At 67.3% G+C, this 23,379-nt stretch overlaps 2 protein-coding genes across 2 annotated transcripts; both read left to right on the top strand.

Annotated features, from left to right (window-relative positions):
- The first annotated feature begins 1,825 nt into the window (after window positions 1-1,825).
- LOC118157815 (semaphorin-3F-like) lies at window positions 1,826-18,207 on the top strand. Its single transcript, XM_035312306.1, is given in 19 exon segments — window positions 1,826-2,003; window positions 8,164-8,324; window positions 8,465-8,527; window positions 9,239-9,358; window positions 10,318-10,407; window positions 12,636-12,729; window positions 13,050-13,169; window positions 14,036-14,175; window positions 14,258-14,372; window positions 14,626-14,695; window positions 14,856-15,000; window positions 15,095-15,317; window positions 16,019-16,107; window positions 16,343-16,384; window positions 16,634-16,791; window positions 16,862-16,929; window positions 17,489-17,622; window positions 17,699-18,043; window positions 18,045-18,207. Coding segments are annotated over 19 exon segments (2,361 nt in total). The 5' UTR covers window positions 1,826-1,891; the 3' UTR covers window positions 18,117-18,207.
- Window positions 18,208-19,880: 1,673 nt separating this feature from the next.
- GNAT1 (G protein subunit alpha transducin 1) lies at window positions 19,881-22,728 on the top strand. The gene is made up of 8 exons (XM_035312311.1): window positions 19,881-20,198; window positions 20,990-21,032; window positions 21,123-21,264; window positions 21,345-21,502; window positions 21,591-21,719; window positions 21,806-21,935; window positions 22,021-22,174; window positions 22,336-22,728. The coding sequence occupies exons 1-8, from the start codon at window positions 20,093-20,095 to the stop codon at window positions 22,524-22,526; spliced, it is 1,053 nt and encodes a 350-aa protein (XP_035168202.1). The 5' UTR covers window positions 19,881-20,092; the 3' UTR covers window positions 22,527-22,728.
- Window positions 22,729-23,379: the final 651 nt, after the last annotated feature.

Below are 23,379 nucleotides of genomic sequence, written 5' to 3'. Positions count from 1 at the left end.
CTGGCCGGAGCCGTTTCCCCCGCTGCCCCCTCGGGATCGGCCTCCTCTCGCCCAGCCTCGGCGCCCCCCCCGGCCCTCCCCAGGCTCCCCCCTTCGCCGCCGTCCCCTTCCTCCCCTCCTCGCCGTGCGCTCTCTCCTCTCTCCCCTCCTCTCCCTCTTTTCCTTTGTTTGCCATCTCGCTCCCTGTCTCTGACGCGTACGCAGCTCCATCCAAGTGCAAGAGTGGGATTTGCCAGAATTATTTCCGAAAAGCTGCCCGGGGGGTGGGGGGGGGTAGGGCTGCCGGGGAGGGGGGCTCTGTAACTGCAACCAACTGTGGGTTGAGCTGGCGGAGGAGCGGGGGGGTCCCCGCCTGCCCCGGCTGCAGGGGGCACCGCGGTGATGGCCAGGGCAGAGCCTGGGAACGGGCGGGAGGTGGGGGCCTGGCCGGGGCCCGAATGCCAGCACAATGGAGCGGAGCTGGGTGTGCGCGCGGGGAGACGAGCAAATCTAAATATTTACCGGCTCTAAAGGCAATCGTGAGAAAAATATGGAGCCCTGGGGAGAGGCAGCTCCTCTCCACGCAGCCCGGCCGCCCCTCGCGCATCCCCAACGTCCCTGGCCACCCTGCAGCCGCTGCCCTCGCCCCGTGCAGGGCAGGAGCCCGGGGCTACCACTGCCTCGCGGCAGGGACTGGGTCCCCGTCCCTCTCCCGGTGTGACTCTCACCCTGGGGCAGCCGTGCTCAGGGGCCGGTGGCCGTCCGCCTGCCCGGCCCCAGGTGGGTCTGCGATGGTGCAGCCCTGCAGGGCACGTCCCCAGGGGACAGGCAGCGCTCTGCCCCCCCCCCCACCCCCCCAGAGACCCCGGGCACTCCCAGGTGGCCGAGCCCCCCCCCCCCAGATGTGGGACTTCCCGCCAGATGCCTCCAAAATCCTAAAGCCAGGCTCCGGAGCACGCGGGGACGATGCTTGGTCACCCCAGGAGGGGGACGCACGCCGGGGGGACGGTCCCCAGGCTGTGGGGACATGGTGAGCAGCGTGCTGAGCCGGGTGCGTGTGTGGCTTGCTGGAGGCAGCTTGGCGGACTCTGCTCCGTGCCGGAGCCCCAGGGAGTCCAGCTGCCTGGCACACAGGCAGGGCTTTTTTTTTTCCCCTCTTTTATTTATGAAAAAAAAAAAATCCTCTTTTTTTTTTTTTTCTTTTTTGGTGTGTGTGTTCGTTCTCGGAATAATGAAGTCCAGATTTCCCTCATGTTGGAAAGATTTGATCCCGGCTCTGCTCGCTGCGCCTTTGCTTGGGGCTGGGAGGAGATGGGGGGGAACAGGAGGGATGGGGATGGGACCCCTGGGGATGGGGGGGGGGTGCAGAGGGAGGGGGGGGATGCTCCTCACCTGGGCGAAGCGGGAGCGTGCCGCAGTGCTCGCCGCTGCGCTCGCCTCGCCCTGCAGCTTGGCGTTGTGCCCGCAGCTGGGGGTAAGCCAGCCCCCCCATTTCTGCCCCCTCCCAGGCTGCAGAGTGGGGCTTGGCTGCCACTTGCCCCCCCCACCCCCCCTCTCCCTCTGGGGCCCTTCCTAGCTGACGAGATGTGCGTACGGGCGATGAGCATGGTGGGGGCACGTCAGGCTTGCTTCCCCCCCCCACGGGGAGGGTGCCCCCCTCTCGCTACCGGTGGGGTCGGGCTGGGTGGGCACCGCGGGGTCTCTGCCTTCTCCCTCCAGGCTCGTGCTGCAGCTCTGGGAGGGGACCTGCGCGAGGACAGGGACACCGGCATGCCGGCTTTGTCTACCCGACACCGCTCCGTGTCCTACGGCATCCTCAACTGACATCCACCCTCCTGTGCCCTCTCCAGCAGGCGTGCCCCCCCCACACCCCGGACAGCCCCGTGCCCCGGGACCCCGGCGCGTGCACACCATGCCTGTGGTCAGCGTCCTCCTCTGGGCCACCCTGCTGACTCTGGGCTGGCGGGCCGCCCACGCCAAGGACTACGTGCCTGCCACCCCCCGGGTGCAGCTCTCCTTCAAAGGTAAGAGCAGCAGGTTGGGGGGGGGGGGTGGCAAGGGGAGGGCGGGAGGTGACCCCCGCAGCCCTTTACGAGGCCACCGTCCTCTGGGCATCTCCTTGCTGGGAAATCCCGCTGGGATCCGCGTCCCTGGGGGGTTCCCATGCCGTGTCCGTCCCGTCCCCCCCCCCCACCCCCCCGGCACACGGCCGGGTGCCTCCCTCCATCTGGAGAGGCTCCGTGGCTGGGAGCCCCAGCGTGGAGCTGGTGGGGCCAGACAGCAGCTTGATGCCGACCCCAAGCTGGTATTAACGCCTGGAGCTGGCAGGGAGCCGGGGGTTGGGGGGGGGTTGTGTGTGGGGGGGGAAGGGGTTAACCCTTTGGTACCGGGGGTGTGGGTGCTTCCCGACTCACCCGGTGGGATGGGAGAGGTGATGGACGGAGCGGGGCTGGGGGCCGGGGTGCCCGCACCCCTCCTCCCTGTATCCCGGGGGGGCTGTGAAGCTCATTGTCCCCACCGCTCTTCGTCTCTTTGGACTCTGCCCCCTGGGGACCCCCCCAGAACGGGCTCCTCCCGGGCAGGGCTTGGGTGTGCGCCCGGCTCTCCCCACCCTGCAGTCCGGGGGGGTTACGGGCTCCGGTGGCTGCTTACAGGGTCCTGGGGGGCTGCGCCCCCCCGGGGTTTGCAGAGCGAAGCAGCGGAGGGCACCAGCCGCGGCCCCCGGCGGGTCAGGGCGGGCTGCTGGAGGTGACGGCTGGCCTCGGCACGAAAATCTGTGGTATGAAGGGGCCGGGGACAAGCCCGGGCGAGAGGCAAGGGAGCGATTCCTGCCCGGAGCAGGGCTGGCTGCTGCTTGTGCGGCTGAGCCGGGCCCCGCAGGCACCCCGCGGCCCGGCAGGGCTGCTTGCTGCCTGGAAGAGAGCACGGCGGGGGTTTGGCTGCTGCCAGGGCAAGGCTGGGGCGTTGGGAGGCCGTGCTGCTGGTTTCCACCTGCAGACACATCCTGACCCCGGTGCGGGGACGTCCTCGTGTCCCCCCCGGGCTGCAGGTAGGCCAGGGGTGTTGGGGTGCCCCAGCTGGCAGAAGGGCACGGGGTGCTTTGGGGCAGGGGTCCGCATCCTCTCCCCGCTCAGAGGCTCCTGGGGAAGCTGGGGACGTGCTCCTGCTGCCTGGCACGGCACGCGTTAACGCCTGTCGCTGCTATGCAGCCACCTGGCGAGCCCCAGGCAGGCAAATTAATCCTGAATAAGCACGGCTGGGCCAGGAATGCCGTGGGATTGGGTCCTTCACGGGGGCGTCCGGCCCCGGCCCGCTACCTGTGGGCTCTCAGACGTGTCACCCGTCCCTTCCCAAGCCCCGCTCCAGCGGAGGAGAACGGGGCCTCGGGCAGGGCTGGGGCTGCTGCTGGGACGGGGACAGGGATGGGGACGTGCCCCCAGGGACAGCCCTGGGAAGGGGACAGGGCTGAGGCAGTGCCTGCAGCATCCTTCTGGCCGGAGCTGCCCGTCGGAGGCCGGAGCATCGCTGGGGGTGCTGGACGTGGTCCTGCAGGGTGCTGGGGGGGCTGGCGGCACCCCCGTGTTTCCCCCCCCCAGCCTCAGACGCGCTGCCTGGAGCCCGGCCAGCGCCGGGAGCATCTCCGGGTTTGTTTGCCTCGCTTGTTATCGCTCGCACGGGGAGGAAGTGGCGTTCGTCGCAGCTCCCGGGGGCCTGCGTCATCCTCTACTCTAAATTGTACTCGTAGTGCTTAGGGGAAAGGGGAAAAAAAAAAAATACGGAAAGGCTGCGGTGTCAAGGGGCTGGCGCCTGCGTCCCCTGCCCTGGGGTGGGACCGGTGGGGACCCTGCGGCTCCGCTGCCCGTCCTCCCTGTCAAGGCTTTCCTGTGCCGGCGGCCGCGGTGGCCGGGCAGGAAGGTGGCCAGCATGGAAAGAACAGCGCGGTCCCGTGCTTCCCTGGAAGAGGGAGAGGCCGCGGAGTGGCTCTGTTTTGCCAACAGCTCTTCCCGGCTCTCCGCTCTGTGCCGGCCAGAAATAGGGTGGATATTTTTAATCATCTTCTTGCTAGCGATTTCCCCCTCTCCCGGGCGCATCCTGCTTGCCCCCCTCTCCTCCGGTTTCCTCCGGGCCGGGTGGGTTCGGGCACCGAGGACGTCAGCTCCCCCAGGCTGAGCTTTCCCAGGAGGTGACGGGGAGAGGATGCGGGAGGTGGCGGTGATTCAGCGGCGGCCGTGCGGGGAGGAAGGCACAGCGCCGCGGGGCGCCCGCGGGGTCAGGGCCCCGGGCCGGGCTTCAAAAGGGAGCCGCTGTCCCCGGCGGTCACGGCTGTCACCGCTGGGAACCGTCCCATTCGGCGGGGTCACCATCCCACCCGGGCAGCGGGAAGGGCTGGGTGGGCAGCAGGGCGGTTCCGCTCCTTCCCACCTATTTCCCCCATCCGAGTGGGGAAAAAAAAATAATAAATCACTTGGAAAAAAAAAAAAATAATAATAATAAAAATTCACATCCCGGAGCGGGACCGCGCTGCTGCCCGCTCCCTGCCTCAGTTTCCCTGCCCATGTCCTGGGACGCTGCGTGCCCGCCGGGGGCTGCCGGTGGCAGATGGCCGGAGGGGGGCCGGGGGCCGGGGCCGCCCAGGCGCCCGCCTAAGCTGCTGCAGCTGTGGGACGCGCGTGATGCCGGCGGCTTCAAATAAACACGGCCAGATGGGGGGGACGCGCGGGCAGGGACAAGGACAGCCAGCTCCGGGGACGCACCAGGCTCCCGCAGCGCCCTGTCCCCTCGCCCGCTGCCTCCTCCCTCCGATATTTTGCCCTTCCTCCGCTATTTATTTTTTTCCCCCAAAGCACCGGCGGCGAACGGTGCTGAATTTGATACCGCTGGAAGAAGGGGAAGGATCCAACTGCCTTGAGAAATGTGGCAGGATCCGCCGCCGGCCCCCTACCTGGAGCAATCTGAGCTGCTTCCTTCCCCGCCGCCTTTTTGGCGGGCAGCAAATTGCCTGGAAAAACGCGCGGCTCCCCGGGCTGGGGAAATCAAGATTTCCCAAAACCGAGGAGGAGCAGCGAAGGCGGTGCGTGGCGGCGGCGGCTCACGCCGAGTAGGTTTCCAGGGGTCGTTTTTCAGCCAGGCTTTCCAAAACCCCGCTCCCTCTTGGCTGGGGATGAATCAGCGTTTTGGCTGACAAAAAAAAAAAAAAAATTTTTTTTTTTTTTTTTTTTTTTTTTTTTTTTTTTTTTTTTTTTTTTTTTGGACCGTGCCCAAATCACCCCGCTCTGGAGCTGGCCGATTTGATGCGGGGCTTGACCGGGCGCCGCGGCACCTGTGGTGGAGAGGGCCGGGACCCGTCCCCGGGGGGCTGCAGGCGGCTCAGGGGCGCAGCGAGCAGCGCTGGCAGCCGCCGTGCTCGGTGGCGCGGGAGCCGGAGCCATTTCATCTCCGAGCCCCCGTCGGGCTCTTTCGGCTCCCTACCACCTGTGAGTCGGTTAAATGGGAAAAGAGCTTGGCTCGGGGCCACGGAAACTCTCTTATTACATGTAATTAGCTTAATTACATCATAAATAACCCATCAAGGGGTAGCGAAGTGATGCTCAAACAAATAAGCAATTCCGCTTTCATAAGGCAACCCACCCGGCTCTTTGATCAGCCCCAATAACAACAAATGGGGACAAATCCAGACCCACCCTGCTCCCCTGGTCCCTGTCCCAGCCTGGCTTGGGCCTTCCACCTTCCCCAGAAGGCAGCATCCGCAAAGCAGCCTGCAAAAATTCGGGGAAATTGGGGAAACCTCCCCAAAACGTGGGGAGCTGGCAGGGCGAAAGGCCCTGGGCAGGTCCGTGGGACGTGGCCATGCCCCCATCGCGCTGCATTGGGTCCTGATCCCGGCACGGCCCCGCACTGATCCCTGCCCCGATGGGGCCGCTCCGCCTGTCCCCAGCTGTCCCCACACCCCGGGGACCGGCGCAGGCATCGCAGCGCAGCCGGGCGGCTCTGTCGGCACGTGAATTAAATTCATTCCCCCAGATTAAAATAAAGAAAAGGGCTCCCAAAAGGCACCGTCATCTCTGCTGCCAGGAGCGGGCAGAGCGGTTATTGAATATAAACACGGCGTGTAATTTACATGCTAATTATGTTGAATGCACTACAAGCCCGTAATTAGAAACTAATTAGGTGAGATCGGGTGTAATTGGTTTCGCAGGCACGGTGGATGGGCTGATGGAGCACCTGGGGAGGTGGCCGCCCTGTCCCTGATGGGATTAACCCTTCGCACCAGTCCCCCGCCCCTGGGGTGTCCCCAGTTCTGCTTTTTAGGGACCTGCAAAACCTCACCTGTGCTTCAGGGACCACGGCGGGGCCACAGTGCCACCCCACTGCTGTCCCCTGGGAGCTGGGGACAACTCCTTCCTCCCGGCTGGGACAAGGGCACGCGCCTGACCGGGTGGGTGGCGGCCGCTAGGTGCACGGAAAAGCTGTAAATATGGGACAAAACCGAGGGGAATTGGGCTTTACGGAGCGCGTGATGGGGCTGTGCTGCTCCCAGCCGGGGTCATTAAATCTCGTGCTCCCGGCCACGGAACGGCGATGGAGAGGTGACACCAAGGTGACACCACGAGGCCCGCGTGGCAAGAAGGGCTGGGGCGCCGAGCAGCCCTCCCTGCGGTCCCCCTGTCAGGGGCAGCTGGGGGGAGCTGGCCCCCAGCCGGGGGCCTGCAGGCAATTAAAAGGGGATTAAGCTCAGGGCCAGGCGGGAGCAGGGTGTGCTCATCAGGTGTGTCCAGTAACGAGCTGGCTCCTCCGGATCCCTGCCAGCTGGGGGCTGGGGGGCCCGGGAACGGGAGGTCAGAGGTCGGGGGGGGGCTCACCCACCTGCCCGTCAGCAGCAGAGCGAGGGGCCACGCGTGCCCTTGGTGTCACGGGGCTGTGGGCAGCACGGCAGGGGTGCAGCCCTCCCACCGGGATCGCTGGGGCGTGGGGGTGCCACATCCCGTGGTGCCGTTCCCTGGAGCAGGATGGGGCCGCGTCACGTCACCCCCCCAACCCCGACGGGCATCCCCAGGGGTGGGCGAGCACCCGCAGGCGCCCCCTCCCCAGGCAGATCAGGGGAGATCCCCCCCCCACGTCCCAGAGGTGCTGGGGTGGGAGGGGACCGCTGGGACACGGCCGGCGCCCCGCGGGACGCGGGAGCAGAAGGTCGGGGAGGTCTCAGGCGCTCGGCGTCCTGGCCAGGAGCGGCCGCTGGCCGCTGGCTCCGTGCCCGGCCGTGCCTGGAAGCCAGCTCGCTCCTTCCCGGAGCAGACCCAGCGCTGCGTGCGTGCCTGCCCTGCGGGGAGGGGAGGCCGGGGGCCTGCCCCCAGCCCCACAGGGCCCCCCGCAGCACCCATCACACGCCAGCCGGGTCTGGCAGCTGGTGGAGCTGGCTTCTGCTGGGTGCTGGTGGCGTGCCCTCGGGGCGGCACCTCCCGAGGGAGCGGCACCCAGCACAGGAGGCGTCCCCGGGGGGGGGGGGGGGGGCGCCGGCCCCCCCCCCCCCCCTTGTGCGCTGCGCGGGCTGGGGGGGGGGGGGGGGGGGGGGGGCCAGGGGGGGGCAGCATTCCTCCTTCTGCCCCCCCCCACCCCCCAGTCTCGCCGGTGCCCTGCCCCTGCCGCGTGGTCCTTGGCACCGTCCCACATCATCTGCAGCACTTCTGCCTTCCATCTGGCTGCCTCGCTGCACTTGTGAATATTCATGACCCTCATTATCCTCTTTCACTCGTTTCTCCCACACTCAGGCTAAAAATAACTCCCAAAGGGGGGCGCGGGGTGTGGGGGGGATCTGTCCCCCCCCACACGCGCACACCCATGAGTTGGCTCTTTTGGCTCCCTGCTCCCCTGTCCTAGGGGTTGCGACGTGGGGACGCTTCAACAGGGGACTGGAGCAGGGGGACAATGCCAGTGCCAGAGATTTCAGGAGCCGCAGGCTCCTGGCTGGGACAACCAGCCCCCTTCGTGCCCCGTCTCGGTGGGCATCCCCGTTCTGCTGCTGGGGGCTGGCTCTCGGCGCTGCCCCGTGTCCTGGCCACCCTTGGCCGTCCCAGCCGGTGTCCCCAGCCGGGCTGGCAGGGCTGGGTGCTCCTTGGCACTGGGGCCGGATGCCCCGAGGCCGTGGGAGGCCGTCAGGGTGCTGACGTGCTGCCCCGCGCCCTGCAGAGCTGAAGGCCACCGGCACCGCGCACTTCTTCAACTTCCTGCTCAACTCCAGCGACTACCGCATCCTGCTGAAGGACGAGGACCATGACCGCATGTACGTGGGCAGCAAGGACTACGTCCTCTCGCTCGACCTGCACGACATCAACCGCGAGCCCCTCATCGTAAGCTGCCGCCGCTCGGGACGGAGGGCTGGGGACCCGGCGGGGACGTGGGGCTGGGTGTCCCGAGGGTCCTGCGTGGTGGGGCTGGGGCTGGGAGGGGGCCAGCAGCCCCGCACTCCCCATCTCCTGTGTTTCCGCAGATCCACTGGCCTGCCCCCCCGCAGAGGATTGAGGAGTGCATCCTGTCGGGCAAGAACAGCAACGTAAGTGTGACCAGCGCCTGCCGAGCTGCCCCTGCTGCTCCCACCCTGTCTCCGGAGCTGGTGTCCTGCTCCGAGGCCCTGCTTGGGTCACCGGTGGCTTTCGAGTCCCTGTGTTGTCGGTGACTCCAGCCGTCCCCGGGGCTTTCGTGTCCACCGTGAGCCCCCTTCTGGTAGTGGCAGAGGGGTTGGCGGCCACCAGGCGGAGGGGAATTCGTGCCATCATGTCCTCCCTTGGGAAAGGCACCCCCAGGGTCCGTGTGCTGGGTGTGCTGGGACAGGGGCGGCACTCGGGGGTGTCGCCGTGTCCTGCCGTCCCTTCTGTGCCAGCCAGGCACGTCCAGGGGAGCCTTCGTGGGCGAGCAGGAGGCACAGCTCCCCACGTGGCTTCATCCCCCTGGCAGAGCTGTACCCCCAGGTGTGCCAGAGCCATGGCCCACACCAGCCCGTGGCCCACACCAGCCCATGGCCCATGCCAACCCATGCCCCATGCCCGCTCATACCCAACACCAGCACATGTTCCATGCCCAGTGCCAGCCTCCCACCCTCCTGTCTCGGTCTCCCTTCTGCCTTCCCAGCTCTTTCCCCTGTGCCGGGGGGCTGGACCCCGTGGTGCTGCCCCAGGTATGGCTGAAATGATGGCCAGGCCTCCCCACCGGTCACTTTGCCCTTGGTCCTTCGCGCGGTCGCCACCCCCATCCTCTTCTTTCCCAGGGGGAGTGCGGTAACTTCATCCGCCTGATCCAGCCCTGGAACCGGACCCACCTCTACGTGTGCGGCACCGGCGCCTACAACCCCATCTGCGCCTTCATCAACCGCGGGCGCAAAGCGCAGGTGAGGGGCGGGAGGGACGGGGGCTGCGGCGGCCGGTCCTGCTGCCGGGCAGGTCCCGGGGCCAGCACCAGGGGGCTCGGGGGGCAGCCACACACTGAGCGCCAGTGGGGCGATGCTGAGCGTGGCCGAGCCACCTCTGCAGACCCAGGACTCCTCTTCGCACCTGGATCGGCTGGACCCGGCGCGGGCTCCGCTCCGACGTGCCCTCCTGCCCCGCCGCGAGGGACGCGCTGGCTCACGGGGACCCCGTGGCGCAGATGGAGAAGACGCCCGACTCCGTGCCAGTGGTGGCATTTTGCAAGGAGGAGTGCGGTGGTCCCGTGCCACGGGTGAGCAGGGACAGAGGTGGCATGCGCCGTGGGACGCTCGGCTGCCAGCAAGGGAGAACAACGTCGCCTTGCCCTGATGACCGTGGAGTAACCCAAGAGAGTGGTGCCGGAGCCCCGTCGGGTCGGACATGCAGTGGAAGAAGCGGTTTCGGGGTGACCGCTGTGGCACGATGCAAGGGTGGCCAGGGGGGCTCTGCTTGCCGCGGGGGCAGCCCCAGCTCCGCATCACCCCCAGCCCCCAGCCACGTCCTCGTCTTGTCTGCGTGGAGCAGGTCGGGCTCGGCGAGCCAAGCCAAGAGGTGTGTGGTGCCAGACAAGGACGGGGGCTGCCCCAGTGCCCCCCAGGACTGGTGCAGGGAGAGGCTGACGTGGCTTAAACCACACCGGACTGGGACCGTCAGTGATGTTTCATGGGTGCCGCAGCACTCGAGGACGACCAGGGATGCTCACGCAGTCAAAGACAATAGCCCTGGGGACAAGGCTGCTGCCATCCCCTCCGGCTGCGTGCGGAGCCAGTGAAGAGCACTGTGCCGTGGGGACAGGGGTTGCCGGAGCCATCCCGCAGCCCCCAGCCCGGGGGGACCCTCTCTCCCCCCGGCGCTAACTCTCTGCCCTGCTCCTTTTCCCCAGGGGTTTCCGCCGAGCCAGCCCGTCCCTCCGGGAGGCCGGGAAAGCAGAGCCGCCGACGGCCCCCGCAGCCCAAGACCAGCAGAAAGCAAGGTGGGAACGGGTCTGGGAGCCCGCCGCAGCTGTGCCCACCTCTCCCCGGGCGCACCGGAGCCGCGGGCTCCTTCTCCTTCCCACCAGCAGATCCCGGGGTGGGGGTCTGTCACCGTGCCCCCCCCCCCCCCCCGCTGCCTCCCCTCCTCTCTGCAGAGCGTTCTCCAGCAGCGGCCCGGCATCTCCCCCCTCCTGCTCTCACTAACTCCTTCCTCCTCGCACGTGTCCCCGCAGGGGACACTGTCAGGGCTGGCAGTCCTCCCCCTGCCTCCACTGCTGGCTTTTCCCATCTCCGGACTCGCTGTGTCCCTTCAAATCCAAGCGTCCACAGAGGCGGGGGTCTCGGGACGGCCATGTGCAGGAGGTGTTTTGGTAGGGTCTACAAAAGCGTCGCTGAGCAGCTGCCTTGCCCTCTGCTTTGCCCTGCCTGGGGAGAGGGCCTCGTTCCACCAGAGTGCGCGGCAGGCTCGGGGAGGTGGTGGTGTCCCCAGCTTCTTCTGGGGACAGCCAGCATCCAGCCTGCCCTGACAGTGTCCCCCCCCCTCGGACTAACATGGGCCAGCGCATGGGCGGGGGGCCCCCAGCCTGGGTCCTCCCTGTCCCTGTCCCTGCCCCATCCTGCCCATGCGTCCCTCTGCCCCGTCTCCTCCTCTCTGAAGGGAACACCCAGGTCGGCTCGGGGGGCACAGCCTGATGTTCTCAGCCACCGGCATTGCGGCAGCCCCTCGCCAGGGGCTTGATCCACTTCTGCCCCGTTGCCCATGGGGGACGCAGCAGTGCTCAGCACACAGCCGCGAGGGCTCGCAGCCTGCTGGCGGGGAGGGCGACATGGCACCACCAGGGCTTGTCCCCAGAGAGGTCTTGGTGCCGGTGCCCGGCAGGGTAAGGAAGTAACCTAGATGTGGTGCAGTGATGGGGCTGGAGGAAGCGGGGCTGTCCCAGCAGGGCCGTGCCCACCTCGGGGTGCTGGGCTGGGTGCCCTGGCTGCCCCCGGGTGCCAGGAGGAGCTGGCGAGGGGACGTCTTGCAGAGGGAGAGGATGGGAGAGGAAGAACCTCCCACGGCTGGTGTCCCTGCGGCGAGCATCCCTGCAGCAAGTGTGCTCATGTAGAGCATCCATATGGCTAGCGTCCTCATGGCTAGCACCCCTGTGGTAGCATTCCCATGGCTAATGTCCTCATGGTTAACATTCCTATGGCTAATGTCCCCATGGCTGGTGTCCCCATAGCTGGCATCCTCATGGCTAACGTCTCCCTGGCTAGCATTCCCGTGGCTAATATCCCCATGGCCAGTATCCTCATGGCCAGTGTCCCCATGGCCAGTGTCCCCATGGCCAGTATCCCCCTGGCTACCATCCCCATGGCCAGTGTCCCCATGGCTAGCATCCCCATGGCTAGTGTCCCTGAGGCTAGTGTCCCTTTGGCTAGTGTCCCTGCAGGTGACATCCCTCTGGCGAGTGTCCCAGGCCTGGCCTGCCCTTCCCAGAGCCCAGGGGCTCTGCAGTGACCCTCTTGTCCCCCCAGCCCTGCAGGGACCGTACCACCCAAGGCACAGCCGTGCCGGGGTGCCCGGTGGGTGCCGGCTTGGTGCTGCTTCACCGTGTCCTCAGGGCCGTGTTCTGGGGACACTCGGGGTGTCCTGGCCGGCAGGGCAGGAGGTTCCGCGTGGTCTGAGGGAGGCAGGCTGTGTTTCGCCATGCCACGGGGATGTGATGTCCTGGGGAGGGCAGCGGTGGCAGCGGAGACAGCGGCTCCCGGCGGCGCGGGGTGGCTGGCCCCACGGCACGTGGTGGATGCTGGTGGAAGATGGGTCCTTGCCGGGACGCGGGCCGAGTTCCCTGCCAGGTCTGGCAGCCAAGCTGTGCCTGCAGCCAAGCCCTGCCCAGCAGCGGCTGGAGTCAGCGCGATGCCAATGGTCCGAGCAGCCCCGCGACGGCCGGGCCACCCTCGTGCCGGGAGCGCCCAGGGTTCATCCTGTCCAAGACGAGCAGTGACAGACCCACGCGGTGGAGGGCACGGAGCAGCATCCAGCAACACCTGCGGAGAACTTCCTGGAGACCTCGGCTTCTCGGGAGTCCTACAGACCCCGCTGTGGTCCCGTCACGTTCATCTTCAGCTGGCAGCGTTGGTGGCCACTGTGCGCCACCCCGAGGAGGCCTCTGCTTCGGAAGGTGCCATGGGGACAAAGGGGGAAAATATCACAAGCTCCTTGTTCTGTTTCCTTCCCCAGGATTATATCTTCTACCTGGAGCCGGACAAGCTGGAGTCGGGCAAAGGGAAGTGTTCCTATGACCCCAAGGTGGACACCGTCTCTGCATTAATAAGTGAGTCCTGTGGCTCCCCAAGGGCTCTGGACGGGCAGAGGGAGGACTCCCTGCATGGCCCCGAGAAGCTGGGCTCTGGCTCCTGCCACCCTTGCCAGCTCAGTGCCGCCTTGGTGGTGGCACTGGGCACCTGGCTGGCCCCAGTCCTGCAGACTGGGGGCTCCGTGCAGACCAGTCACATCCTCCAGTGCTCTCCGCGATGCATTTCTTGGTGGCCTGGTGACTCCTGGCCAGGGCTGGATGGAGCCTGGGGGCAGTGGGAGAAGGTGGGTGGGCAGGGGTGGCTGGGGGCTGGCTGACCTCTGCCCCCCCTTCTGCAGATGAAGAGCTCTATGCCGGCGTATACATCGACTTCATGGGCACCGACGCAGCCATCTTCCGCACCATGGGCAAGCAGACGGCCATGAGGACGGACCAGTACAACTCCCGCTGGCTCAATGGTTGGTAGGGGGTGGCACTGGCCCAGGTTCCTCAGGGCCCCCATGGCTCCAGCCTCAGAGATGAGATGGAGCGTGTCCCACGGCGTCCTCCTCCCCGCGCGGAGACGGTAGCCAGTGTGGGCAGGCGCGTGCGTGGCGGTGCGGGACAGGCGACGGGGGACGGGTGGGCAGGGGATGGGCGGATGGAAGCCGGGTGAATGGATGGGCAGAGGTGTGGGCGGGCGGATGAGTGGGTGGATGGGGGGGTGGGCGGATGAGTGACGGATGGTGGGTGGACGGATGGATGGGTGATGGATGGACGAGTGGTGGATGGGTGGATGGCGTGTTGGATGGCTTGTTGGATGCACGGATGGGGGATGGATGGCTGGATGGATGGGTGGAAATCTAGGGCAGATGGACAGAGGGATACCTGCATAGGGCATGGTGACAGACATGCCTGGGGCTTGGCATTGTGGTGGGAGCATCCAGCAGGGCTGTCTCTGTCGGAGCCTGTTGCGTGGGTTTCCGCAGGGCTGAGCTTTCAACCGTGTCGCCGGCAGTCAGTGACCCCAGGCGCTCCTCCTGCCCCCGTGGAGCACCCCCGGCCCCAGGGCAGCAGCTGAGTAAACAGAGCAGAGCAGAAGGGATGGTCCTGCTGGGCCTGGGAGCTGCCGGGGCAGGGAGCGGAGAGGGGGAGCTGTCAGCACCGGCGGGGCACGGGCTGATGGATGGCAAGGAGAGACTTCTCACCATCCAGCGGGGACCCCCCAGCCGCTGACCGCTGGAGAGACCTGGCAGGTCTCCCCACGCCACCACGCCTGTGGCTCTGCAGGAGCAGGGGGCTGGGGGTGCCCCCAGGCTGACGGCGCTGCCCCGTGCCCTTGCAGACCCGGCCTTCATCCGTGCCCAGCTCATCCCCGACAGCAGCGAGAGGAACGACGACAAACTCTACTTCTTCTTCCGCGAGAAGTCCGCCGATGCCCCGATGAGCCCGGGGGTCTATTCCCGCATCGGGCGCATCTGCCTGGTGCGTGCGGCGGGGCAGCAGTGGCACGGGCAGGGTGCCGGTGCCGAGCCGCGCCGGGCTGAGCATCGTCCCTGTGCCGCAGAACGACGATGGGGGCCACTGCTGCCTGGTGAACAAGTGGAGCACCTTTTTGAAGGCCCGTCTCGTCTGCTCAGTGCCGGGACCCGATGGGATTGAGACGCACTTCGATGAGCTCCGTGAGCACGTGGGCGCTGTGGGAGGGGGCTGGGTCATCCTAGTGGTCCTTCTGCACCCCGGAGGCTTTCAGGGCAGCCTTGGGAAGGGGACACAGTTCCCCTTCTCTTTGGGAGGTCTGGGAGTCCCATTGCTGGCCCTGGCTGGGAGAGGAGCGAGGCACTGCTCCCACACCATCCTCCCTCCCACCCGGCACCATGGCAAGGGGTCCCTGCCCGTCCCCCGGTGGTGACACGCTCTTCCTTCTGTCCCAAGAGGACGTCTTCATCCAGCAGACGCAGGACACCAAGAACCCCATTATCTACGCCGTCTTCTCCGCGTCGGGGTGAGCACGGTGCCCTCGTGGCGTGGCGGTCCCTGGGGCTTGGGGGGCTCCTGCCGAGGTGGGTGGGGGTCCTGGGGATGCTGAGGCAGGCACGGGGTGAGGGGGGGATTAGCCTGGAGGTATCCACAGATCCATGAGGCCGTGCCACTCCTCCTGCCAGGTCAGTGTTCAAGGGCTCAGCCGTCTGCGTCTACTCCATGGCCGACATCCGCATGGTGTTCAACGGGCCCTTCGCGCACAAGGAGGGCCCCAACTACCAGTGGATGCCCTACACGGGCAAGATGCCCTACCCCCGGCCAGGCACTGTAAGCACCCCGGGCACACGTGGGCATGGCACCCGGTGCCACCGCCTGTCCCAGGGCAGCTGGGAGCCCACCGCTGCATTCCGCCTGCCCGCAGTGCCCCGGGGGGACCTTCACGCCCTCCATGAAGTCAACCAAGGACTACCCCGACGAGGTGATCAACTTCATGCGCGCGCACCCGCTGATGTACCACGCCGTGTACCCGGCCCACCGCCAGCCGCTGGTCGTGCGCACCAACGTCAACTACCGCTTCACCACCATCGCTGTCGACCAGGTGGACGCGGCAGACGGGCGCTATGAGGTGCTTTTCCTGGGCACAGGTACCCACGCCGCACGCCGCAGAGAACGCAGCATGCTCCAGCGCGGCCTTGGAGGGCACGGGCACCGCAAGGGCTGGCCAGAGTGCGGGGCCCTCTGCCGGCACCCCCGTGGGAGCAGGGCGAGGGGCTGAGAGCCCTGTGCCGTGCGCCCCGTGAGCGTCAGGGCCCACCCCCTGCCCTGGTGTCCATCCTAGGACACCACCATCCGTCCTTGTCCCTCCCCTGTCCCCCTGCTCATCCTGGGGTTGCTGCAATCCAGGTTTCCCCTTCGCCAGCCCCGGTGCCCATCCCAGGACACCACCATCCAGCCTGGTCCCTCCCATCTCCCAGCCCCAGCTCTCCAGCCCCATTCCCCGTGCTGGGGGCACCATCATCCAGCTTGGTGCTTCCCCTTCCGTACTGCCCATCCTAGGGCTGCCGTGCTCTGTCCTGGTCCTTCCCCTGACCCAGTGCCTGTCCCCAGCGGCTGTCCCCCTGCCCTGAGCGGTGCCAGCCCCTCGCTGGGAGCAGTGACTCGAGTGGCACACTGCACCCACGGCAGCAGGAGGAGGCAGATGACGATGTGCTTTGGGAGGGTGTGGGAGGGTGTGGGGGGGTCCCTCCCCACATCCCTGGCCCCATCAGGGACCCCCTTCTAGGAGGGGAGGGCGCGGGTGCCTTGCCGGTGGCACTGAGCATCCAGGCACCCTGGTGTCTTGCAGATCGGGGCACAGTGCAGAAAGTCATTGTGCTGCCCCGGGACGACATGGAGACAGAGGAGCTGATGCTGGAGGAGATTGAGGTGTTCAAGGTAAGGGCTGGCTCGTTCTGCTCCTGCCACTGAGTATCCCCAGCCCAGCCGTGCCCCATTCCACCCCCTGCCTGCAGCTGGCACCACTTAGTCCCTTGGGCAGCTCAGGGGGACCTGCAGCATCATCCCTCTGCCCGCTGGCCCCTCGTTGCCCGGGGCAGGTCTGGGGTGCCCACCCTGGGCACCCGACATCAGGCCGGGCCCCTCCATGTCCCTCGTTCCTGCCCCGATCTAGGTGCCGGCACCCATCAAGACGATGACCATCTCCTCCAAGAGGGTGAGTGGAGCACCTGGCTGGGGACCAGCACCGGCTGCAGCACTGCCCCTCGTCACCATCCCATGGCAGCGGCCTTCAGGGAGGCCTGCAAGTGGCCCCAGGGCGAGCTGGCCACGGGTGGCTCCAGGCTGAGCTCCACCGCTCCCGGCACTGGGAGGCTGCGGCTAACTGGTGCTGGTCCCTCGTGGCTGGAGACAAGGCCACGCGGCCAGAGAGCATCTTACCCTGTCCTCTCTGTCCTCCCCACAGCAACAGCTTTACGTGTCCTCGGCCGTAGGAGTGACCCACCTGGCCCTGCACCGGTGCGACGTGTACGGAGAAGCCTGCGCTGACTGCTGCCTGGCGCGGGACCCCTACTGTGCCTGGGACGGCAAGGCCTGCAGCCGCTACTCGGCGTCCTCCAAGAGGTGGGAGTCTGGGGAGGGGGCCGCGGGGGTCCCCAGGGGGTTCCCCAGGTCACCTCCTGCCTCCCTGCAGGCGGAGCAGGCGGCAGGACATCCGACACGGCAACCCCATGCGCCAGTGCCGGGGCTACAACTCCAACGGTGAGGGGGGCGTGGGGAGCAACCCCACGGGGTGGGGGGCAAGGGGCAGGCAGCTGGGGGGCGGTCCTGGGAGGGCATGGGGGTGGGAGGCAGGGGAATGCGGGCAACGGCCGGACAGCGGGCGCCTTGAGGGCTGATGGGGGTGTTTGGAGGGATGTGTTGGGAAAAGGCGAGCGTGGGGGGAGGGAGGGAGGGGCGGAGGGATGGAATACACTGGGGGAGCACAGATGGATGGTCAGGAGGGGGGATGAATGACTAGAAACGTTGGAGGTTGAAGATGGATGGATGGACAGATGGACGGATGGATGGATGGATGGATGGATGGATGGATGGATGGATGCACTGGGGGGAAGGAAGAGCACAGGTGGGTGGATGGATGCTTCAGGGAAGGATGACCGTGGGTGAGGGCACGGATGCACTAACAGAGGCTGGGTGGGTGGGTGGGCAGCGGGCAGACCCCTGGCTGGTGCTGCACAGGGCAGAGCCATACGTGCAGGAGGGAGGTGGGGGCGTGGGGACGCGCGTGACCGGGCTGCCATGCCATGCCCTGCCGCCGCAGCCAACAAGAACGCGGTGGAGGCCGTGCAGTACGGGGTGGAGGGCAGCACCGCCTTCCTCGAGTGCCAGCCGCGCTCGCCACAGGCCACCGTCAAGTGGCTGCTGCAGAAGGACAACAGCGACCGGCGGAAAGAGGTAGGAGCCGGGTGCTGCGGGCTGGGCCCGGCAGCGCCACGGCAGCCGGCTGAGCTCCCCTCGTCCCCCCCCGCAGCTGCGCACCGAGGGCGGCCGGGTGCTGCGGACGGAGCAGGGCTTGCTGCTGCGCGCCCTGCAGCTCTCCGACAGCGGCCTCTACTCCTGCACCGCCACCGAGAACAACTTCAAGCACACGGTGACCAGGGTGCAGCTCCGCGTCCTGGCCGCCCGCGCTGTCCACGCCGTCCTGCTCCAAGCCGAGGTGCCCCCCGCCGGGCTGCCGGGAGCCCCCACGCCGCGCTACCAGGACCTGCTGCAGCTCCTCAGCCGCCCTGAGCTGGGACTCCTCGACCAGTACTGCCAGGGCTACTGGCGGCCCCCGGCCCCCGGCCCCCCCCGAGCCGCTGGCTGCCCTCAAAGCCAAGGAGCTGCAGGACCAGAAGAAGCCACGGAGCCGCCGGAATCACCCGCCAGAGACCTGCGGGCACACATGAACCCCTCGCCAGGGACTTTGCTAGCACAGTGGTCTATTTTCCCCCCTTTTAATATTAAAAATATCTATAAATAAATAAATATATATATATATATACACACACATGCAGGCAGACACGCATGCATGCGCGCCCCCCCCCCCCCCCGCCCCCCCCCCCCCCCCAAGCCCCATGGGGATCCCGGCTTGCACCGCCGAGGGCTGGGTGCCAGGGGCTGGGTCGTGAGGGGGTGATGCCCTTGGGGGTACAGCGGGGGACGAGCCAGGGGCAGGGGGTGACAAGCCGGGGACAGGGGGAGAGGTGGCACTGGATGAGCTCATCCCGCCCCTGGCCTCAGTGCCTCAGTTTCCCCACCCACCGCTCTTCAGTCATTTAGGACCAGGCTGCGGGCACGGGGACGTGGACTCGGCCCCTCTGGGGACAGGACCCGTGCCACGGGGGGGGGCACATCCAGGAGGGGTGGGACAGGGCTGCAGTGAGATGGACTCCAGCACCCATGGGTGCTGCAGCACCCTGCCCATTGCTTGGCGTTGTAAATAGTTGTAGGTGAGGAGTGTGGGGACGGCCACATGCATCGTCCCCCTGTCCCCCCCGTCCCCCCCGGAGCACGCCCAAATAAATGCTGGCTTTGGGATGGATGCGGGCGCCTGCGTGTGCTCTGTTGGGGAGCGGGCAGCTGGGGGGGGTCACAGCACTGCGGGGGGGTGAGGAGGGGGACAGGGAGGGGACCAGGGCACCGCGTGGTAGGGGGTCGTGCTGGGAGCACAGGGGTGCGGGGGAGGCAGCAATGCTGGGGGGCACCACCGGGGGCACTCAGGGTTGGTACTGGGGGAAGGACAGGGCTCTGGGCTTTGGTACTGGGATCCAGTACTGGGTGGTACTGGGAGCGTGGTGGGTGTTAATGGGCAGTATGGACGGCACTCTGGCTGGTGCTGGGGGCAGTGGGTGTGGTACTGGGATGGACTGGGCAGTTCTGGGCCATACTCGGGAAGCGCTGGGCCGTGCTGGGCTGTACTGGGCTGTGCTGGGCTGTGCTGGGCTGTGCTGGGTCCTTCCGCCCCCTGGCGGCCAAGATAGGCGCTGCAGGAGCACCCACCCCCCCCGGTCGGCGTCGACGGGGCGAGGGGGACACACCGGGGACAGCGCGGAGGGCTGGGGGGCACGGGGCTGGGGGACACGGGGCTGGGGGACACAGGGGTGGGGGACACAGGGGTGGGGGGCACGGGGCTGGGGGACACGGTGCACAGGGCGCTGCTGGGGATAGGTGGGAGGGGGATACAGCAAGCTCACCGGGGTGTCCCTGGGGATACTGGGGGGCACTGGGGTTTCCCCTGAGGATACTGGGGGATGTTACTATGGGGGGGGGGGGGTGGGGGGGCGTGGTGTGGGATGGGGTCCTGGGGACACCGAGAGGGGCAGGGAGGGGTGGCACTGGGCCTGCCAGGGGGCACTGGGAGTGCAACTGGGGAACACTGGGAACTCTGCTGGGGGGGTTGGAAAGGGACACTGGTGGGGTGAGCTGGGTGGGTACTGGGAACGTTGGGGGGGGGGCACTTGGATGGCTCCCGAGGGAGCTTGGGGAGGGAGGGCAGGACCACCGTGAGCCTGGGGACAACAGGGACATCCCCTCCACAGGGCCACCACGTCCACGGGGCTGGCCTGGGGACAGCAAGACACCGTCCCCATGCCCACGGAGGGGACAGCTGGGTGCCCCCCCCCCCCCGTGGCAGAAGCGCTGACGCTGGGAGCCAGGGGATTGCTGAGCTCAGCCCGGGGCAGATTTCGGGGCTTTATCCGGGGCCTGGCTTAAGCCGAGCTCCTTGGCCCCGTCCTTGGCCCAGTTGGGGCAGCGGCAGCGGCGGCGGCGGCAGCAGTCGGGCGGTGGGCGAGCGCTGGAGGCGTCGGGGGGCTGGCGCACGCTGCCCGTCCTGGTGCTGACCTCCACCGAGCGGGCGAGCCGGCGGGCGGCGGAGGCGAGGATGGGCGCAGGGGCCAGCGCCGAGGAGAAGCACTCGCGTGAGCTGGAGAAGAAGCTGAAGGAGGACGCTGAGAAGGATGCCAGGACCGTCAAGCTGCTGCTGCTGGGTAGGTGGGCACGGCCCCGTGGTTTTTTGGGGGGTAAGGGTTGGGGGAGCCCAGACCCGCAGCCCGCCCAGCACTCCCCCAGAGCCCCAAGCCCCAAAACCCACCCCCCATCGCCCCGCTCAAACACAACCAGCCAGCCCCAACCCGTGCTCCCCAGCGCCCCAAAGCCCCTCAGCCACCCACCCGCCCGTCCCATCTGTGCCATCCATCCATCCCCTCCTGCCCCCCAGCCTGCCCCGCAGCCCACCCAACAGACCCCAGCTCCCCAGCACCCCTTAAACTCACCCAGCCCATCCTACAGACTGCCCTGACCCCCCCCAAGCACCCCACACACACTCCTGGGCACCCCCAAACCCACCCCAGCCCCCGGTGCTCCTAGGGACCCCCCAAGTCCCTCCCAGCCACGGCTCCGGCTCTGGGGTCTCCCCCTGTGCCCCCCCAGCACTGAGGGTCCCTCCCGGTGCCCCCGCTGGTGCTCAGTGCTCCCACGGGTGCTGTCTCTCCCCATGTCCAGGCCCAGGGTGTTCCCCCCCGCACTGCCACACCGTGCCCCCAGCCCCAACCCCGGTCCCCCCAGAATGTCCCCAGCTGAGCCCCCCACAGCTCCCAGCGCCCCGTCCTGGGGGCTGCAGTGTCAGCACAACCCTGGTGCCCCCCCAGACCCCACCGTGACCCCCTCCCCACCCGGGGGCTGCAGGATGCTTTCCTGTGCACGCAGCACCCCCCCACCCCCCCACCCCAAAGGCGACCACCGCTGCGGCCACCACTGAGACCCTGCTTTGTCTCCACAGGGGCAGGGGAGTCGGGGAAGAGCACCATTGTCAAGCAGATGAAGTAAGTGTTGGGGGGCTTGGGGGGGGGCCGCCCATGGGTTCCCTCCACCTCTCGGTGCCCAGCTCAGCCCCATGCCCCCGTCCCGGCCAGGATCATCCACCAGGACGGCTACTCGCTGGAGGAATGCTTGGAGTTCATCGCCATCATCTACAGCAACACGCTCCAGTCCATGCTGGCCATTGTGCGGGCCATGACCACCCTCAACATCCAGTACGGCGACTCGGCCCGCCAGGTGAGGGGCGCTCAGCGCAGGGCACGGGGACCCCCCCACACCGAGCCCCCCCGGCCCTGCTGAGTCCCTGTCCCGCGCAGGATGACGCCCGCAAGCTGCTGCACCTCTCGGACACCATCGAGGAGGGCACCATGCCCAAGGAGATGTCCGACATCATTGGGCGGCTCTGGAAGGACGCGGGCATCCAAGCCTGCTTCGACCGTGCCTCCGAGTACCAGCTCAACGACTCGGCTGGATAGTACGTGCTGGGGGGCGGGGGGCACCCGTGGGTGCCGGGGCGCAGACCCCCGTGGGAGACGTCTGATGCCCACGGTGTGCCTGGGCAGCTACCTGTCGGACCTGGAGCGCCTGGTGACCCCCGGCTACGTCCCCACGGAGCAGGACGTGCTGCGCTCCCGTGTCAAAACCACCGGCATCATCGAGACCCAGTTCTCCTTCAAGGACCTCAACTTCAGGTAGGGGCTGAGCCCCCCCCCGCGGGGCTCCGGCACGGTGGTGGTCACGGGGAGGGGGCGTGCTGAGCCCTCCTCGTCCTGCCCAGGATGTTCGACGTGGGCGGCCAGCGCTCGGAGCGCAAGAAGTGGATCCACTGCTTCGAGGGGGTGACCTGCATCATCTTCATCGCGGCCCTCAGCGCCTACGACATGGTCCTGGTGGAGGACGACGAAGTGGTGAGTGGCCGTGCCGGGGTGGGGGGGGACCGGGGAGGGGCTGGCGGGACCGCCGTGGGGCTAACGGGGCCGTGTCCCTCCACAGAACCGCATGCACGAGAGCCTGCACCTCTTCAACAGCATCTGCAACCACCGCTACTTCGCCACCACCTCCATCGTCCTTTTCCTGAACAAGAAGGACGTCTTCCTGGAGAAGATCAAGAAGGCCCACCTCAGCATCTGCTTCCCCGACTATGACGGTGAGGCGGCCGGGGGGGTGATGAAGCTCTGGGTGCCAGCACCCTTTGAGGGGCACCCACCGGGGGTCCCCAGCACCCCACGGGAGCTGTGCCCACCCCAGGGCCTGCCTCCCGCCGGTAGGGTTGGGGGGGGGGGGGAACACGGCCCTGCCTGCCACCAGGTCCCAACACCTACGACGATGCCGGCAACTACATCAAGCTGCAGTTCCTGGAGCTGAACATGCGGCGGGACGTGAAGGAGATCTACTCGCACATGACCTGTGCCACCGATACCGAGAACGTCAAGTTCGTCTTCGACGCCGTCACCGACATCATCATCAAGGAGAACCTCAAGGATTGCGGGCTCTTCTGAGCCCCAGCCCCCACCGCCCCCCTCCCCCCCCCCCCCCCCGCTGGTGCCCCTAACCCCCCTCTGCCACCGCCTCTGCTCGTCCCCAGATGCCGGCGCTGTGACCTGCACAGCTCCAGAGCCCCCCTCGGGCCTGGGCCACAGCCCTGCCCCCTCCCCGAGGCCACCCCCCCGGCTGCGAGCACCGTGGGTGACACCGGGGGGCTTGGGGTCCTTGGGTAGCCCTTGATGCCGGGGGGGCACCACGTGCCCGGGGTGATGGGTCTCCCTGGGGACCGCAGGTCACCGGATGCCCCTGGAGCCACGTCCCCAAAGCACTGGGGACCCCTGGGTGCCATCGTCCCGCTGCAGGGCCCCTGCAGCACCAGCGCTGCTGGGGACCCCCCGACCCTGTGGGGACAGCCTGGGGGGTAGGGTGGGGGGGCTCCAGGTCCACAGTTCCCACCCCCAGGGGCCCCCTCCTGCATCTCCGCTCCCCCCTTCAGCCCCCCAGTCCCTCCCCAGGGAGGAGGAAAGCAGCCACATCGGGGGGGGGGGGGGGGGGGGGGGGAACACAGCCCCCCGTGCGCCGGGGGGCCCCCCCCCACAAGGCACACGGTTTCGGCATTACCTGCACCAAGACGACGCGACCACTTAGCACTCGACGCTTTTAAATAGTTTCTTAAAAAGGTTTCTTTAAAAAGCAACGTAAACCAAGCTGTGTGTGTGTGTGTCTGTGTGTGTGTCGGTGTGTGGGTTGGGTTCTTGTGTGTGTGGGTTGTTTTTGTTTGTTTTTGTTTTTTTTTGTCTTTTCTGTTTTTTTAAAAGGAATGTTATCAGTCGTGGTGGTTCCTTGGGGGGGGGGGGGGGGGTCCCC

Source organism: Oxyura jamaicensis (assembly GCF_011077185.1).
Source record: "Oxyura jamaicensis isolate SHBP4307 breed ruddy duck chromosome 12 unlocalized genomic scaffold, BPBGC_Ojam_1.0 oxy12_random_OJ169, whole genome shotgun sequence".
NCBI classification, from domain to species: domain Eukaryota; kingdom Metazoa; phylum Chordata; class Aves; order Anseriformes; family Anatidae; genus Oxyura; species Oxyura jamaicensis.
The sequence above is the reverse complement of the archived record's forward strand: the minus strand, read 5'-3'. Positions and strand labels throughout refer to the sequence as shown.

Excerpts from the sequence above, each read along its gene's own strand:
- GNAT1 (XM_035312311.1), top strand. The coding sequence starts at position 20,093 with ATGGGCGCAGGGGCCAGCGCCGAGGAGAAGCACTCGCGTGAGCTGGAG. Across the intron at positions 21,033-21,122 it reads ACCATTGTCAAGCAGATGAA|GATCATCCACCAGGACGGCT; the intron begins GTAAGTGTTGGG and ends CGTCCCGGCCAG. Across the intron at positions 21,503-21,590 it reads CTCAACGACTCGGCTGGATA|CTACCTGTCGGACCTGGAGC; the intron begins GTACGTGCTGGG and ends GTGCCTGGGCAG.